General features: G+C 35.5%; 2 protein-coding genes across 7 annotated transcripts; both read right to left on the bottom strand.

The window, feature by feature from the left end:
• Positions 1-304: 304 nt before the first annotated feature.
• LOC103992742 (histone-lysine N-methyltransferase SUVR4) lies at positions 305-9,030 on the bottom strand. Of its 5 annotated transcripts, XM_065181082.1 has the most exons (11): positions 8,469-9,030; positions 8,115-8,372; positions 7,504-7,908; positions 7,228-7,426; positions 6,541-6,746; positions 5,554-6,183; positions 4,914-5,179; positions 2,458-2,524; positions 2,302-2,352; positions 1,454-1,547; positions 305-608 (listed from the first exon to the last, which is right to left on the bottom strand). In XM_065181082.1, exons 2-11 carry the CDS (start codon positions 8,298-8,300, stop codon positions 580-582), a joined length of 2,133 nt encoding a protein of 710 aa, XP_065037154.1. In that variant the 5' UTR covers positions 8,301-8,372; positions 8,469-9,030; the 3' UTR covers positions 305-579. The 5 variants fall into 5 exon arrangements, with proteins under 5 accessions (XP_065037154.1, XP_009410850.2, XP_065037143.1 ...); XM_009412575.3 differs by having other exon boundaries at positions 5,554-6,746; positions 8,469-9,029; XM_065181077.1 differs by lacking the exon at positions 305-608 and adding an exon at positions 639-1,013 and having other exon boundaries at positions 5,554-6,746.
• Positions 9,031-10,178: 1,148 nt separating this feature from the next.
• Positions 10,179-14,548, bottom strand: LOC135584599 (uncharacterized). Of its 2 annotated transcripts, none has more exons than XM_065181020.1 (5): positions 14,351-14,548; positions 13,379-13,513; positions 11,469-11,564; positions 11,286-11,375; positions 10,179-10,796 (listed from the first exon to the last, which is right to left on the bottom strand). In XM_065181020.1, coding segments are annotated over exons 1-5 (570 nt in total). In that variant the 5' UTR covers positions 14,352-14,548; the 3' UTR covers positions 10,179-10,548. The 2 variants fall into 2 exon arrangements, with proteins under 2 accessions (XP_065037092.1, XP_065037099.1); XM_065181027.1 differs by lacking the exon at positions 14,351-14,548 and adding an exon at positions 14,032-14,322.
• Between the last annotated feature and the right edge of the window lie 3,855 nt (positions 14,549-18,403).

Genomic DNA, 18,403 nt, shown 5'->3' with positions numbered 1-18,403 from the left:
TTATCTGAATGAGACTGTACACTAAGTCAGAACTCTTTTTTTTGGCGATTGGAGAAAGACTAGGGACACAGCAAAAACCAAGAATATGACCGCAGAACCGAAGGATACCATTTGCCAAGTTGGACAAGGTTGAGGGTCACCGCCTCATCCAACTCAAGATGCGTAGCCAGAGTTGTTAAACGACAAAACATGGTTAGGGTTAAGATAAGCTCTAACTAAGCATCTTGTAAACAAAACTTCCTGCTAGCATAGAGAAAATGTTAACGACCAGCATTTACACCTATCAATCTTGAAAACAGTCATAGGCAGATCAAATTGAGAAACTTCATCCTACCAAATGGAGATTACCATTTGATGCTGATGCCCACAAAATGTTTTTAAGTTCAAGTCTTCTGACAGTCAGGTAAAGATTCCTGTCAAAACCCAGTCCACATTCAGCAGAATCCATTAAAGTTGTTCCTATACCATCCTGTACACCACGAGCAGGACGCCATATCATCCAGATTACTTGTTAATTACAATAAAAACAAGCCTTCTACTGGAGACCTACTCAAAATCCTTTTCAAAATTTCTGTAGGTTCATTGAACCAATGCCCTTGATCTTCTCCCTGAAAATAAATGGTGTTTTATCACAAGGATGACAATATATGATAAAACTAAAAAAAGCATCTATTTGTCCATAATAAACAAACCGTCACTTACTAAATTTTGCTAATTTGTATCCCATATGTAATAACCATATTTTGCTTCGTTGCGTTTCTAAATTAAACACTAGCGACTGTCATTTAGGAATATAAACAGTTAGGACCACTATTACCTCTCTTTTGTTTTTGTTTGAACGTTGCTAAATGATTCCATGTTATCAAAGAGGAATGGACTAAAAAAGCTCCTTCTGATTTTCACCCTCGATCAGATTAGAAGTGGAGAGCACTTGTTCGACTCACTGGCGGTTAGACATCATCACCTTTTAACTGGGTAAGTTATGCGAGTTTACCTATGACGACATGCGGTACCTATTTGCATTAATTGCAGCCAAACCAACCAGAAATGAGGATTTGCAAGTGAGAAATGAGAGAATGCGACATAATATTGAAGGGAAGATGGGAGATTAACAAGAAGTGACAGAAGTTGATGGACCCTGTCTATCTGTAGCTGATACCAAATAGTTATGCTATGTCTGGTTGGAACATAGCTACACAGTTAAACATGTATAAGGCGATAAACAAGTATCTAGTTATACAGGATATACTTCAGGCCAAGGAAAGTAGTTTGCCCAAGGTTTTTACTAAAGTTTTTTAGTGGGCAGGTTCAAACAATCCCATACAGTCCTTAAAAAAGAGTGCTATTTACCATCTGCCAAATAATATGAAGCTCTTTAGTTTCACTTCACAAAAAATAAAGAAAAAACTATGAAATATTAGGTATCGTATTGCTTTTGGAGATGAAAACATACTGCGGCGCTTAATATCTCTGCAAAATCTGCTTCCACATCTACATTTAAATGCCTTAATTGGGTGCTCATGATCATCAAAATCTATACCATAATCCTGCAAGTGAATAATATGTTATTAGAGAATCTAAAAAAATGATTTATGCGAAAGTAACACAGCTAGAAAGAGTTCTCCATAAGTATGCTTATGGAAAAACTTGGATAGTTGTCGACATCCCTCAGAAGTTTAGGTCCAGCGAAAGCCAGGGTAGGCCTGGGACTAGCAATGATTATATTCATCGACCTACAAAATCACACACACACACACACCCACGAAGGGGAGGGGTATGACAAAGCTCAATACCAGTTAAGGGTCTAAGTGCTAATCATGTAACTTGGTGCAGAACATACATGGCCTATTGGTTGTTAACGAGTAAAGCATCAATTACAACTGTAGGACAAAAGCATTTCATGGAAGCGGTTCTTACATTCGCTACACCTACTGATTACTAATCATTGTTTTTATTGGATTTCCATCTTTTGTGCTTCTAAATGTTTAAGAGCAAGCTAAAGGTTAAAAGATTGTTGTAGCATGCAGCTTCTGACCAGATTGGAATGGCAACTCCAAAAGCCCAACCATTACAGTTTGTTTATGCACTAGCACAAACAACTCGCAGAAGAAAAATCTATCCAAGACTATTTCTGTAGCGGTAATAAACTATAACTGTGGCAGTCCAACAAGTTAGTGAAACTGGTAAAGGATTGGTATTTAAAGCCTTGATCTAAAGAAGTGCTAATAACAATGCCCATAAGGCAAAATGGAAAAACTGCCTTTTTCAATTTAAATGCTTCTATCACTTGAAAATGCTTACCCATGTCAATTCCTCAAAAGCTTCCAATTTTCTGGTTGTAAAAAAAGCAAGCTGCAGATAAAATGAAATAGGAAGATATGAGCCCAATAAGTACAAGAATTTGTAGTGTGTTTGAAGATAAAAGCCATAACTTTGATTCACAGATTCACTGCATACATGGTAGTAATGATGGTCTGGTGTCTCCACTTCAACTGGAATTTCAATCAGATTGGCATCAAAGCATCTACAATCAAAAGTCATTTACAAAATCAAGTGATGTATAATGGGATTGCAAGAGAAGCAATAACATTAGAAAAGCAAAAGTCAAACATACTCTATCAATGGCTACTATTGAAATAAAACAAAAGAAACCAAAATAAAACTCTGACAACTAAACTTTCTTTTTCATGTCAATGAACATTAGAGAAGGATGTGGTACAGACTGTACCAGAAGTTAATGTAAAGATAGTCCCAGAGAATATTGTTCTTACTTGTCGACACTGGCAAGCAGATCAGTCAATAAGCTTACCATGCCTAAAATAATTGGTGTGTTAATGTAAAGACAGTCCCAGAGACGGCTAAAAGAGGGGAACATTACCTAGCCTGCAATGATTGTCCTAGATTACAAAGGTAGGTAAACCGAGTCAGCTCTTGCCAAGAGTGAAAAAAAATAATAATAATAATGATGCTAAAGGCAACATGTTTGAATTTCACTTTTTATGTGTTGAAATAGTACCCAGATTCACCAAGTAAAGAAGAAATAGAAGTACGAGAATATCATGGAATTGGGAAATATGGTGTTGCAATAAAATAACAAAATATGGCAGTCAAGTTCAAAAGGGTCTAGCAACTGTAAGTCCGAAAGACCACCAAATGCACAGAGCTTATCAGCACCTGAGAGGTTATTCCAATTACTTAAAACCCATTATGTCAAAATAGAGCACCCTAATAATACTAATAGATGATGCAAAACCTGCTTTCGAACCCAAAAAAAAAAGAAACATATACAAAGGAAGAAGCCTTCTAAATGCTCAATAGAATCAGCCTCAAAACAAGAAGTTCCAAGATCTAAGCAAATTAGTCCTGATTAAATTTTGAGATATGCATACTAAAAGGACGCTTTAGAAAGGAAAGAGACTGGCAGCTACAGGTTGACAAGGACCATGAGTCCTTTAAGAGAGCACACTAAAACATGATAAGTTGCATCAGGGACTAGGTGAGCCTATAAATTGCTTTATCAACATGAACAACCTTATAATGTCACAGCAGAATGGACTTGGATGCCATCAACGAAAGGATTTGACCCTTGTCTTGCTTCTAAAAAATTTATTTTTTAATTTCATAAACATCCAATTATTCTAATCTAAGTACTTTGAACCATATCCTCTCCACTTAGCTGAGGAACGCTGCAACTAGAATTAAAGCACTTAAGTGCAGTCACAAAAGAAAATGAAAACCCCATCTAGAGTACATTTTTATAAGCAATACATCCAAGTTAACTATTTCAATATAGGTAAAAGTTTAAGGGCCAATATTCTGACAGGACACAAGCATTTCTCATTCACATTGAGAGACTATAATAGTTATGATATATAGAGAAGGCAATTGATTATTAAGTTGTCTGCACACCAAGAGGCTTGCATGCGAGGCGTGTGAGTTCATTTCACAGACGAACTGAACGAAACGTTAAACGCTACAGGAAATTTTGCATTTTATGATGATCAAACCTCAAATTGAAAGTCAAAGTATGAAAATAAATTGGATTTCAAGTCTTCTTAGAAATTAATTCAAGTTACTTCAGAGCTCAAACTGAAGTTCAGATCATCAGAGTTCAGTTAGCGAGTTCACAGTTGCAAGTGGAACAAACAGAAATGATTTACAGATTTAGATTAATTTGGATGTATATGGATACAAATAGAACCAATGGAAACTCATAACTTTTTCAAATGACGAACAATATTTTTTTTTATGGTCTCATCAGGTTGTGATGTCCCACTTCTAGAAAAATGTTCGACATTGGCCATAATCACCAAGTAGGATAATTCTGGGACGCCAGTTAGGAAGGGGTCTGAATGTGAAGCAATTGCAGTAAAGGAGGGCATTCAGGTTGCAGTGACGCAAGGAATTACCAGGCTGATGGTTGAAAGAGATGCAGCAAATGTGATAGATGTCTTAAACAACCATTAATCCCCCTGTGGCAGCAAATGAATGTCTCCAGAGATATCTTTGAATTGATCAAATTGTGTAACAGGGTTACCTTTGCCTATGTATACCATAAGTCAAATGAAACCACCAACCAGGTGGCAAGATTTGCTAGAAACATTATATCCACTTTTTAGTGGCAGAATGAGATGCCTATCCTTTTTGTAATTTGGTATCCTCTAACAAAAAGGGTACATTGTCTATTAGATCTTTGAATTAACAAAATTAATTTTTTTTGGGGGGGGGGGCGGGAATTTATGGGACCCCAGTAAAAAATAACTAGAGCACTATAAGACTGATGCATCTCCAAGACCATCAACATGAGAAGCAACACAATACCTTTTTTATCAAATTTCCTCTTAAGTAATGCCTAAAGTGTCAGAAGCTTAGAACCATCTGATTGAGAACATGATTTCTTATTAGGAGCGTACCTATGGTTGATAAATCTTGCCACGTTGCCATAAAATGTTGCATCCAAACAAAGGGCTTCTTCATCCTTCAGTGCACCTTCTGAGCCCCAATCAGCATCTAGTAACACTGGATAAGTATGCTCTGCATTGCCTGTGGTTTGCATTGTCCTATCATATAGCTCCATGTTTGTCAATACTTCCCCAACATACTCACATACAAAAGCACCTCTAGGCAATTCATCAAGTGTCCTCAAGCCCCACCCCTTTCCTTCAGATGTGAGAAACACCTAAAGCACACACAATCCAATGTAATGTTAGAAAAATAAGTTCATTTGAATAGAAGAAATGAATACGATAAGCAGCACTTAAGAGTGAAATGGCAAAAAAGCCTCACTGTAAGACAAACACAGAATCTCGATTAAAAGGAGGGGCAAGATTATGATTATGATCATTCTCAAGAATGTGAGAAACACCTAAAGCACACACAATCCAATGTAATGTTAGAAAAATAAGTTCATTCGAATAGAAGAAATGAATATGATAAGCAGCACTTGAGAGTGAAATGGCAAAAAAGCCTCACTGTAAGACAAACACAGAATCTTGATTAAAAGGAGGGGCAAGATTATGATTATGATCAATTCTCAAGAAACAATAAACTTACTTGCAAATTGCGTGTGATGCCTCTTTGAACCACACGGTTTCCACAATGCATACTGCAGCCACATTTGCTCCAGCATTCTTTAACAAACTTCCGCACTAGGTGTCCCTTGCATGCCTCAGGCAAAACATCATTCTTTGATCTTTCTAGGGGGCAATCTTTACAATAGAACAGATGGTGTTTTTGCGGTTCACGATACATAGAGATGCATTCATCCAGAAATTCCTTTTTCATAAGGCCATCTGATGTATAGGCAAATTCACCTCCTGTTTCACGTGCACAGGTGCAAGGTATTGGTGCAGTCAAGCAATCACTGAAACAATCTGCACAGCAGTCCTCATCCCCAATTCGAGCGAGAGAAAAACTAACATATGCATTCTGGTAAACAATGTTACGTGGTATGTAGTTAAAAGATGGCGGGTACTCTTCTCTAGAGATTTCGTTTACCACTGATATTCTAACTCTTTCTTCACCTTTAGATATGTCATTGACATCATGAAGCAGTCTTGATCTGCCAAGTGCATGTTGTGGCTGAACCACCACCAAGCTACATGATGTTAGGCTTATGGATTTGGGAATTTCAGGTTCCTTCATCTTCTGGATCATCCCACTTTGATTAATAAGTGTATCTTTCTGAATAGGAGAAGGATCAGAGCTAAGTGTCACGGGCATATTATCCAATGCTGCTGGACAAAATGAATTATTCAAGCATGCAGACATGGCGTCATAAGCACAAGGCATGATGGGTTTCTTGAGTGCATCTATTGTTGGAATTATCTGCATGACATTTTCCTGCTTATCATCAGTTGCTTCAGAACCTAGCTCTAGAAAACACTCGCACATTTCTTTCATAAGGTTCACAAAAGAGAAGCTCGGTTGAAGAATCCTGTAGGATTTCAAACATCTATCTTCTACTCGTTTAAAGACAGTCTCCAAATTAGGTACATGGAAATCCGGTCGATCAGAGCTACAACTAAATGTAAGTTTTACCTCCCCCAAGTCTGAAGAAGCTACATCAACATTAAAAGAAGATGACTCCTGAACAGATAAAAGCTCAGATGTGGTTCCCGTAGTGAATGCATTAACTGGGAGACTTTCCTTAGCATTATTTCTTTGCCCTTTCTGTGTCATGCTTCCATCAACATTTTGCTGCAAAGTTGAATGACCTTTCGAAGAGACATGACAACTTTGTTGACCTTGAGGAAATAAAAGGGCCAAAATAGACCAATTATGAATATTTCTCACAAGATTTAACTAATATGTCCCAACACAATGCTTAATATATTCTCAGGACAAGTATTGCTTGATACAAAAGCTTCATGTATTCAATTAAAAGTTAATTTTTAATAGTATAGTTAGATATGACGGTTATTAGTTGTTATATCAAAAAATACATGTCATATGGAGACTCTCTATAAGTCATTTAATTTATGTTCAAGAAAAATCAACCTTTTCAATATGGTCGATACAATAAAGAGAAATTACATGAATTTTGCATGGAATAAGAAACAAATTGGACGAGTATAATTGCTTGCAAGAAACTTTCATGCATAAAGTGGCCAATCTTAACACACGGTTGCTGATAATAATAGATGATGCCAAAAGAGATACACTAATATACCATCAAAATACGCCAATTTCAACAAATGATAAAGAGAACAAAGATTACACATATACCTATGTTTCCTGAAGAATGTGGCTGCGAGGGGTGTATCATCGCAATAGGAGTTTCAGATACTGGTGAGTCATATTCACACGGCTCATCCTTAGGACTGACTGGATCAGAAGAACAGTTACCTGTGTGATGCTTTTGTAGAAACTCAGTGCCTGGTTCAACTTTTGGCTCTTTAAAAATGATGGAATTATCCATTTTATCCTGCAGAGATTGTTTGTCATTTTTTTATATATGACAAGTGTATTTATCAGAACTTGTACGAGACCAGCTTCGTTTACCTGGTTTGGAGTTTTTATTTGTCTATGATTCAAATGAGATGATGTCTGTCCAGCTCTATCAGATATATTGCAAGTTTGAGGTGGCACGACCTCAGTTGTAGTCTGCCTAGTCAATGGCCGCTGTAACAAGTCCTGATTTGCTGCTTTCCCAAAGGAAGGTTGAGGCAACGAGGGTTCATCGATCATGATTCCTCGACTCCTCAAGGATGAAACTGGTCCATCTCCTTTATGTTCACGTGATACACCTGCTTCTAGTCTTGGCCTTTTCTGTGAAGTTTCACCAGCCAAATTAGGGTTAGCATTTGATGGTGGAGGGGGATGGTCATCTTGCCTAGCCCTGACTCTCGTTCGACAAGGCTCAGGATCAACGCTTGCAATAACATCCTTCCCTTTACCACCCACATCCTGAAACAATCAGTTATTCAACGTCTTAGGAACAAATCAGTAAGAAGAACTACAAGAATTAAATTATGATAAGATTTCCATAAATCATCCACCATTTTCTTTTTCCAGCCGTCCTCCTAAAGCAATAGGATAATTCAAAAAACGGTTCATATTTAAAGACCAACTGATGACTTGTGATTACCAATACAATACGCCAAACATAGTACCTTCTCCTGCGATTCTTGAATGTCAAGTATAGCATCGGCGAGGACCCGATAGTTCTCGGCTTCAATGTACTCCCAATTATTTTCGTAAACTTTAAGAAGGTTCTTCAGAACGGGTTTGGCCATTTGCATCGGTATTCCGATGGCCTTCATCGCATTCAGTGCCGCTATAGCTTTTTGCCGCGCCATTCCCGAATCGATATCACCAACACCTTCTCCAAACTCCAACAGAAACCAAATGCGACCAGAAAAGTTCAAATGCTGATTCAAGAAAGCGGCGGAACCCCAGCATTAAGCGGCGAGTAGGAGGAAATGCAAGCCATGAATGGAGAGTACAACGAGATGATCGAGAGGGACCTGGGTTACCGAGCGAATCTTGCGGGAGAAACCCTAGGGCGAGAAGGGAACCCTTCGACCAACCTCGATCGAGATGGTGGGAGCCGCAGCACCGCGATCGGTTGATCGGAGCGTTAGTGTTGGTGCAACGCGAGCGGGGTCGTCATTTGCACTTCCCCCGAGCACCCCCCCGCTTAATGCGGAACCCCAGCATTAAGCGGCGAGTAGGAGGAAATGCAAGTCATGAACGGAGAGTACAACGAGACGATCGAGAGGGACCCGGGTTACCGAGCGAATCTTGCGGGAGAAACCCTAGGGCGAGAAGGGAACGCTTCGACCAACCTCGATCGAGATGGTCGGAGCCGGAGCACCGCGATCGGTTGATCGGAGCGTTAGGGTTGGTGGAACGCGAGCGGGGTTGCCATTTGCACTTCCCCCCCAGCAGCTCTCCGCCTCCGGCTCTGTCCTCGGGAGGAGGGTCACTCAATGGGCGTGATGCGGTCGACTGCGGATCCGGTCGGCTTTGTGATCGTTTTGTGATCGTGTTGTTGGATGGTAATCGCCGAAAATAACAAGTTTGCTGACGCTTCGTTTCCGCTTCGTTTCCGCTTCGTTCCCGTTTAAAAGCACTGTGCGTTACTGGATATACAACCTGCATTGTATTTGGATGTTATTTCATGAGTCTGATGACCAAAAACAAGACGGTCAAACCTTTGACCAATGTTAAGTCAATCAAATATGATAATTAGTTGGGGGTAAATTTCGGATAACGATAAATGGCAATATGCCAATAATAATGGCCGCATCGGTTTTTTATCTCTTTTTTTTCTTCCTTCGCAATGAATGGTTGCACGAATCTAAAAGAAAGTACATTATCTTACCAGTGGGAACTCGATAAGCAACGAGTACCAGCAGTCCAACAGACAAATAAAGTTTTCTATTGTTTTAGCATACAGCTAAAAGAAGTGATCACCTGCAGAAGTGTGTCATTTAGTTGTTTATATGAATGATGATGTCCAACGCATGCAAAGCTTTAGCATCTCTCATTTTGGGTGGGTAATTATAATCAATGTTCTCGGAGAAGAAGGATCTCAGACTACCGAGTGAAGAAATAAAATAAAATTATTATTTTTATAAATATTTTATGTAAGGTTCACAATATCGTACCGTACCGATATTTCGACCTGGGCTCGGTACCGGTACGGTACGATATACCGAGCAGTACACCCAGGTGTACCGAGTACTGTAGCACTGCTACAATACTATAGTACAGTGTTACAGAGCTACAGTACTCTCGGATCAGTAATAGTCGGTCCACGTACCGACAACCTGTCGGACCAGTATGTACCGCCCGTACCGGACAGTACGGCTCGATACGACAGACCCTGATTTTATGTATGTATAGGTGATATGAGAAAATACTAGTAAGTATTTTTGGATTTCCTCTACTAGTTATGGAGAGAATGAGAGAAAAAAGAAAGAGAGCTTTCTTGTGTGAGATGGTGTACATAGGACTTGTGTTGGAGTTTGGTCAATTAAGAGTAATTATAAATTGATCTCATATAATAAAAATTTTAATTCTTCTATAGACCCAAATGAAAAAAATCAAACCACATAAGTCTTATATCAGAGTTATCCAGATTCCTATTTAGGTCTTTCCCACTTGGTAGTGTTCAGTTCATATCTAACCCAACAAAGTTAATTTGCATTCAGGACAGCTAGAAACAAGCATTGCTCAAGGAATCCCATATATTATATCTGGTGATTAGGAATATTGCTTTCACATGAACATGAAGGCAATTGACAACTCATAACAGGTACTTTCTTGAAGGGAAAAAATATTTCAAGATTAAAAGAAAAGAAAACATACTCAACAGGCCACTTGGCCTGTCATACATCTATTCCATAACAATATACACAACTTCATGTATCTTCCCATGATAACTTCATTCAGTAACACGATGTAAAAATACGATTAACTGCTGGACGGATCTCTTCTGCCAAACAAAACCAAGACCGGATCCTCCTTTGTCTTGTGACTGCAAAAATAACTGTGACCTAGTTTGTAGTCACCATGTAGATCATCACTTAATATGGTTCATCATCCTCTTTTCACGAACATTACTTGCCTCTGTGCCGCCACTTCTGAGGGAAGCTTCCTCTCATTCGTATGGTTGTTGTCACCAGATTCCTTGGAGATCCCTTTTCTGAGAAGTGGAGTTCCAACACCAGCATTCTTGTGGCTACCCTCTTTACCTTGAGCTTGTAGACTCTGGTTTATGCTCTTGATTTTTGGGAGCGTTTGCCGCTTTATCACTAGGTTCTGCTTTCCTATGAGATCATCATTATCTGAAAGCAAATATACGATAGAGAATTGAAAAAAAGTAGACAACATATAAGAGCAATCTTGACGGCATTCAACTTCAAATTAAAAGCACATTAGATGGTGACATTAATCATATGGAGCCAGGTTCTCTTTTTCCTTATCTTTGTGCTTTACTCTATTTGATTATTTTATTAGTTGTGCATGTTGGTCTGCTAGAAATGCAGCAAGCTCTGCTTCTAATATGTTGCAGAAACATTGCTGAGTATTTTTCTAAAATATTTTCTCGATGGTGCAAATTGAAGTATCTTCAAAATGTTATGATGGTTACAATCACTAATACCAGAGAATTAAATTACTCCCCTTGCCAAAACACAATGATGCAACGTAAACAATGTTAAATAAATGATAGCAAAGTGATAAAAAGAAACAAGAAAACAAACAATGCTTGATATCTTAGAGCACATTTCCCCACACATTCTGAATTATAATCTTATTATTGAGTAAAAATGTACCAGGACTCGATAGGACAGCACGAGGTCGTGGAACTGAACTAGCTCTCTTTTTGGTCTTATTGTCCTCATTGATAATTTTGGCATCCTTCCCTGCAGATCAAACTTAGGTGTTAGATTTTTTTTCTATTATATTTAAACTAATGCAAAATTGTAGCATCCAAATAAATATACAGAATACTGAACCTTTGGATGCGGAAATAGAAGAAGCTGGAAAACCCTTGAGTGGAGACTTGTGAAATTTTGCATGCCACAAAAGAGGATCTTTTCCAGACTCCGTATCTAAAAAGAGAACACCGTTAATCAGGGAAGCTAAAAGGCATCAAAAAAATGTAAAATTACAGATAATAGCAGTAGCAAGTACTGAATGTTAACAAAAAAAAATCTTAGTTATATAAGTCATGTATTTCCAAACAAATTCCTCATGGGACAAACCTGGGATAATGCAACAGAGGAATCTAATATACAGTTGTTATTTCTAGCAAAAAAATCGATAAGGAATAACTAACCTACCACTTGGTGTCTCCATGAAAACATAGCTGCATGGAAGTACTAGATCACATGGAGTTTAGGCAATAAACACACGGCCATTGAGAAGACAAATGATTGAATTCTATTAGAGTTTGCAAGAGGCAAAATTAATTCTTGGTTGTGATTTTCAAAATTGAATGAGTGAGAGATCGCAGCATTTTAGTGGAGATTCTCTCACCTTTTATAGTGTGAAACAAATACCCAGCCAAGGTCCAGTTGATAGACTATGCAGTAAGCCTCTGGGAATTGTCTTACTGAGGGAAATTTTACAGTTTGTGTTACAAGAGATCAGAATCTGAATTTCTGACCTACTTTGTTTCCAGTGTCAATAAAATTTAAGTCCCAATAAAAGGGGTCAATGTACGAGAAATTGCTAATATTACTCAACCATCAATTTTCTTGAAAGTAATTATGTCGGGTGCTTTTGAGGACTAGGGCACTTGACAATAATGCCATTTTCCAATAACAATGTCAATGTTGCAATTATTGACCGAACCCTATATCTTCAAACTTCAGAGAAGATACTAAAATGTTATTCACCTTGTATAATGAAACATAGGATATTAAATGAATATAAAATTCTCTTCCATAATTTAGCAAGTCATTGGCCTCTGAAATCATTAGCACAAGTCACCATGTATTGTAGCTCCCATAAAAAAAAAAGCTATAAAAGTTTCGAATACCCAACCAATTGTGACCTTTGTAAACACAAAAGATGATAATAATAATTTTAAAAAGAATTAAGCAAAGCATGAATGCCGAACCCAAATAGAGCCACGAAATGACATGGTAAAAGGTCAGCAGTTTCTGTCAGGTGCAACGTTCAGATCCTTTTTGCAAAAGTTTTAATGCCGAGACATCATAACATGCACCAAGGATAAGCTCGGGCTAAAGAAGAACAACTAAAGACATCATAGAAATACAGAGAAAAAGGTGGACAAGAAAGAACAACAGACAAATCTATAAAGTTTTAATCGAAAAAAGGGTTTATCGTCAGCTTCACTTCTCATTTTATGGACTCTAATAACCTTCCTAAAAGCTGAGGACTTTCCCACCTTTTCTTTCTGAAAGGAAAACAATGAGTTGCACAATCCGTTATCTTCCTAGTAAATTGAAAACTAGGACTTCCAAATAGCATCAGTTGAAATTCTTTGAAGTTCTACGGAGACACTAGTAGTTCTAGAGCATGTCTAACAAGTATTTTTGGGACCATAGCACATATAACAACTACAAGTCCTTTTAGAACTATAACCTGCTGGGACCTGAAATAGACAATTTTTCCCTAAACTATGATTTGCGGTAAACTAATAAAGTAACTCCATAAGATTTGCTCGGCGGCAAGAATAGAACAGGTCTAACGTAAACATCAACTTCATCAACAAACAGAGAAAGAAAGAGAAAAATAAGATAAGAATTTTGTTTAAAATACATATACATTAATTAAAGAGTTCAAGAGGGAATATGATTTATAAAACAAGTTGAAAGATTAAATTGACAAACAAAATCCAGGCTGCTTACACAATACATGATCATCGACAAGAATCAAGACAGAGCTGTATCTTTACCATAGTTTGCTGCTGAATTCCTCAAGGATGGTTGAACTTCTGTAGAGAGAGTTTCAATGATTCTCATAACAAATGAGAGCTCTTCTTCCTTGATTGTCTGATCTTCCTGTTCTCGCACCTTTATTCGCGGGTACACTTAAAGCACATAGTAGGAACAAGTCATTACAAATGATCCAAAAGACAAATAAAGATCTAAAACATGACAAAAACTCTTTCTATTGACCTAACCAACACTTCAAACCCTAAAAAAGACATTATAAAGGCATTAATGCTAGTAATAAGCCTCTAACATGTGTATTCCTTTTAACTCCACATAAGCATATAATATATACGCACACACGAGAAGAAACTATAATGGATTTTCTGGCAAAAATTTCGACACTACCTAAACTAGCATCGATACCGTCCATAAAGCCATAAAATCTTACTCCATGTGCCAACTTTCCAGTTAATTTTTTCGTCGATATTCCAATAATCATCTTGACCGAGAAGATTATGATTTGTTCTAAAATGATGATAAATTAGAGAAAAAAATAACTAGATTTCTACGATCTTCTCATCGGATCATTACTATTACGTAGAAGAAATATCATAACATATACGAAACATGTATGATTCTGGATACTTCAAATTGCAAGAGAGATTCCACATACAAGGTAAGCGCCACTGGCACCTTCGAGCAGAGTATAATAGAAAGAACAGGATTTCCTTCGATCAAGAAATCTTGAAGCCACAAAAACCGTTGATGTTAGATCATAGAGGCACACAAACATAACATCCCTCTGCACTTCCATGATCTATATATGCATCAAAAAACGAAATGCTTCCCGGGACTCCTCCGTGATCGACGAAATCCTCATCATCCGACATCTCGCTCGACTCGACAGAAAACACGGTCCCCAAACGAAAATTGAGACGATCTAACCATTAAATATGATGCAAGAAACGCGAGGGGAGATCAATCGAACTCACTATTTGAAGCGATTTGAGAAGCTCTTCTTCGCGACCTCCGTCTTTCTCTCTCCGTTCCAAGGTCGATGATACATACACAAACTAAGCTTTCGAGGAAGGGGCGGTGAAAAGGCAAGCTGGAAGCAAGCGGGTTCCGTGGTGGCGTGACGAGTCAGACCGAAGAAACGAAGAGACGTGTGCAGAACACCAAAGCGGACCATCCGAATCGAATCAGAATTCAAATCCAATAGAGTGCGTCCGGCCCACCGTTTGATTTCTTTGCTTGCCTGCAAAGTGAGACAAGACTGGTGGCATGTTATTAACGTGATCTCCCTTTGGTTCTTTGTTTTCCCGTAGGAAGGAAAGGTTATAAATAAATATTTAATTTAAATTTTTTAGACGATTTCTGTTAGAAATTATATTTTATTCATCCCTCTTCTATTTATATAGGTTAAGAGTGACGATTTTTTTCAACATATTACAAGATTTCTCCCAACAAAGTAAAGAGATTTCCTCAAAAAAATCTTATATATTATCAATTTCATCTCTTCCAACTTATCTTATTTAGATTTTACTGGATCTAAATTTCATGATGAGACCTTAATTGTATAGTGCATGTGTATAGTGTATAGTGGGTGCGTTTGGAAACATATGAAACATGTGTTATTAAGTCATCGATCCACGTTTTAAATATGAATTAATATTTATTTTTTTTAAATCATGTTTACTTTAAATATTATAAATGCTTAAATACCTAATCCTATCTCAAAGATAACATTAGTATTTTAGCATTTACGAGATGGGAATATGATTTTTAAAACTTTTAAAGTTCCCTATTACATTATATGGAATTACAAGATATAATAAGAAACAACAAGGTTTATATATTATATAAAGTATTTTTTTCTAAAAAAATATATCTATTTATATGATTATATTTTTATTTATTATATATTAGGGCCATATGAAATTTTTTTATAAGATTACAAACATGCATTTATTTTTTTTTATTTAAATATAAAAATATTTATTTATTTTTGAATAAATATTAAAAATATCTACATCCACTCGAATATTTCTTTCTCTAACTGTGTACTAAAAAGAAAAATATATTCATAAATGCAATTAGTATATTATTGAGGAGAAACAATGATATGGTTTGATTATTGGCCGATATGCTATAAAATTATACATAGGTTGGAATTTTACCCGTTCAAAGAATGAAGCCTTCGTTATTGCCTTTGTAATTTGTAAAATTGCATTTGATTCGATTCGAATAGAATTATTATCGATACGTATTTGATGCAACAATACAAAGAAAAACAAATGATGTGACTGATACTTCACATTTTTTTAGGTGTGTCTTTACCTAGTGCCTTCATAGTATATGTTTTTTTTAAACATCATATGATGTACATCATGTTCACATATATTTAAATTTAAGATTTATTATTTATTTAATGATACATTAATTAACTTGGATGTCTTAACATAAACACTCCATATGTTAATTGTCAACATTTTATTTAAAAAAATATTGTATTAGATTATATGACCATTTATAATTGGATAAGATATATAAAGAATTAATTAGATTCTTACGATAGATATTAATCGATAAAAAAGAAGTCAGGATTTCTTAGAAGATATCCTTGAGAGGAACTTTTATAAAAATTTATTATAGATTATCTATTTTTATCTATAAATTTATAGACATAACTTATAGGGACTAAAACGACATATATCATAAAGGACACAGTTGAGATATTATAGTTTCTCTGTCTAACTTCCTTTCATATTCACAATAGATTTTTGGATCTAAAGATATGCCAAAATCATATATTTTTTAGTAAAAATCGATATAATATTATTTGATTTCAATCACAGTATAAAAATTTGTTCGTACCATGTATAATATATAACCGTTTTTATGCTTATATACCGAGCAAAAGTTAAAAAAATAAAGAAAAACTGCTATACGCCGTGAAGCGTTGGAAAATTCATCGCTTTACAACTTAGCTTCTTTCACATGAAACGAAACTGCAATCCTCAAATGCTATAAACAATGTGTTGGTTCCTGTGGCACCGAATGCATAAGAAAAGGCATTAGTCTCGCTTGCCGTCGATGGATCGATCGCAATCATTATGTCCCAACTTCACAAAATTATGATAACAAAGGTCGGAAACAATCCACTAAATCGTGGGTTTTCCGATGATGACTGAGAAAGAAATATATATATTTTTTGTTGCATCAATCGATCAAACACCAACATGTGATCTTAATTCTCAGATCAGTATCCTTACTTTAAGTATCAATGTGATAGTATTCTTATGTCGGCGTTTTGACACTCTGGATCAGTATGACGCGTTCTGCATACAACATAATCAAAAAAGCACAATAATGTCTTCAAAATTCTAATGCGATTGATCATTAGTTCCACTAGATTGTGATAGAAATGATAGAAGATAAGAATAATAATTGAAGAAGCTTAAGAATTTCCCTCGACAGAATAAAAGTTTCTATCAGATTGATTGTCTATAATGTTAGAATACGTTAGTTGTCAGTCTTCTTGTTGTGAACTCACTCTACCGATATGATTGTTTGAACAATGTGATTTGAGTCAAAGCAAGAGATATCTCCGATGTTACTCGACGAACATATCTCTGATGCTATTGTTTTCGCCATTGTTTTAAGAAAAGAATTGACTAATATGGGTATTGTGAATGAATTAAGATTAAAACGGGAAAAGGCTCGTGATGTTTCACTGTTTCTCAAGTTACTTACCGAAGAAGCTTGCTGGATCTAAAAGTTTTGATAAAACTTAGAAAAAAAAAGAAAAAGTCTTTGCTTTACAATAAAGTGTCAGTTTGTTTTAGCAAATGTAAGACTTAATTCGAAAAATGAGATAGAACATTTGCTTTTAGATGTTTTAAATTAAATATTATTAAAATTTATTTTAATATTTGACATATAGATTATGATGCTTTAACTCATGTTACTAATAATATTTACTGTAAGTTAAAATAGCATGAAAGATACATTATTAAAAGGAATTAACTCAAAGCAAAAAATACTAGCCGTGATTGTGTCTGATGATGAATCACTTATGGATCTTAAAAATGCCTTTTATATTTCTTCAAGTTTTAATAAATTAGTTTTTATTTCTAAATTGGAATGCAACATAGTTATATTAATAAATAAAATTTCATCATGTGACATAGACATTTATGGTATATCTTTAAAAAAAATGATTGAGAGATAAGTAAGGGATAGAATTTTTGAAAAATCTATACTTCATTGATTTTGATGTGTATAAATTGTGTTAAAGAAAAATAAACCAAACACATCAAGAAAAATACCACAATAAGTATAAAACTTCTTAAGATTATATATACTGATACTTATGGATCGCTTCATATTTCATATTTTAATTGATAAAGATATTTCATCACCTTCATGACTTTTCGATAGATATATATATATATATATATATATATATATATATATATATATATATATATATATATATATATATATATATATATATTGACATTCTTAGGTGTAGATATGTGAAATTAAGAGACAATTAAATAAAAGATCAAAAAATGTGATTAGATAATGATGGTGAATTATATGATAAATATGATAAATCATGTTAGAATCCCTCTTAAATTCTTAGAAAGACAAGAAGTTTATACTCAATATTCATAGTGCCACGTAGAATTGTATTATTGAAAGGTGCAATAATATCCTTAATGATATGATTTGAAATATGATAATTTTTTTATTTGTACATGACTCCATGTAGAGTGAAGGTCTAAAAATTACTATGTATATCTTAGAACATGGTCCCTAGTAAATTAGTATACTTAGTTGTAAATTAATAGGAAACTCAATTTAAAATATTTATATATTTGGGGTTGTCTAATAAAGATAAGAGTTTTTAGTTCATATCAAAATAAGTTAAATTAAATAACTATTTATGAATATTTTATTAGTTAATAAAAAAAATTAAGAGGTACTGACTTTATTGTCGTAACCAAGATATAATAATAATTGAGTTTGATAATATA

Source organism: Musa acuminata, chromosome BXJ1-1, assembly GCF_036884655.1.
Source record: "Musa acuminata AAA Group cultivar baxijiao chromosome BXJ1-1, Cavendish_Baxijiao_AAA, whole genome shotgun sequence".
NCBI classification, from domain to species: domain Eukaryota; kingdom Viridiplantae; phylum Streptophyta; class Magnoliopsida; order Zingiberales; family Musaceae; genus Musa; species Musa acuminata.
Note: the sequence above shows the minus strand (reverse complement) of the source record. Positions and strands in the feature narration are given on the sequence as shown.

Excerpts from the sequence above, each read along its gene's own strand:
- LOC103992742 (XM_009412575.3), bottom strand. The coding sequence starts at position 8,300 with ATGGCGCGGCAAAAAGCTATAGCGGCACTGAATGCGATGAAGGCCATC. Across the intron at positions 2,353-2,457 it reads CAGACCATCATTACTACCAT|CTTGCTTTTTTTACAACCAG; the intron begins GTATGCAGTGAA and ends TTTTATCTGCAG. Across the intron at positions 609-1,453 it reads CAGAGATATTAAGCGCCGCA|GGAGAAGATCAAGGGCATTG; the intron begins GTATGTTTTCAT and ends ATTTATTTTCAG.
- LOC135584599 (XM_065181020.1), bottom strand. Across the intron at positions 11,565-13,378 it reads GAATTCAGCAGCAAACTATG|ATACGGAGTCTGGAAAAGAT; the intron begins GTAAAGATACAG and ends TTCTCTTTTTAG. Across the intron at positions 11,376-11,468 it reads TTCTATTTCCGCATCCAAAG|GGAAGGATGCCAAAATTATC; the intron begins GTTCAGTATTCT and ends TTTGATCTGCAG.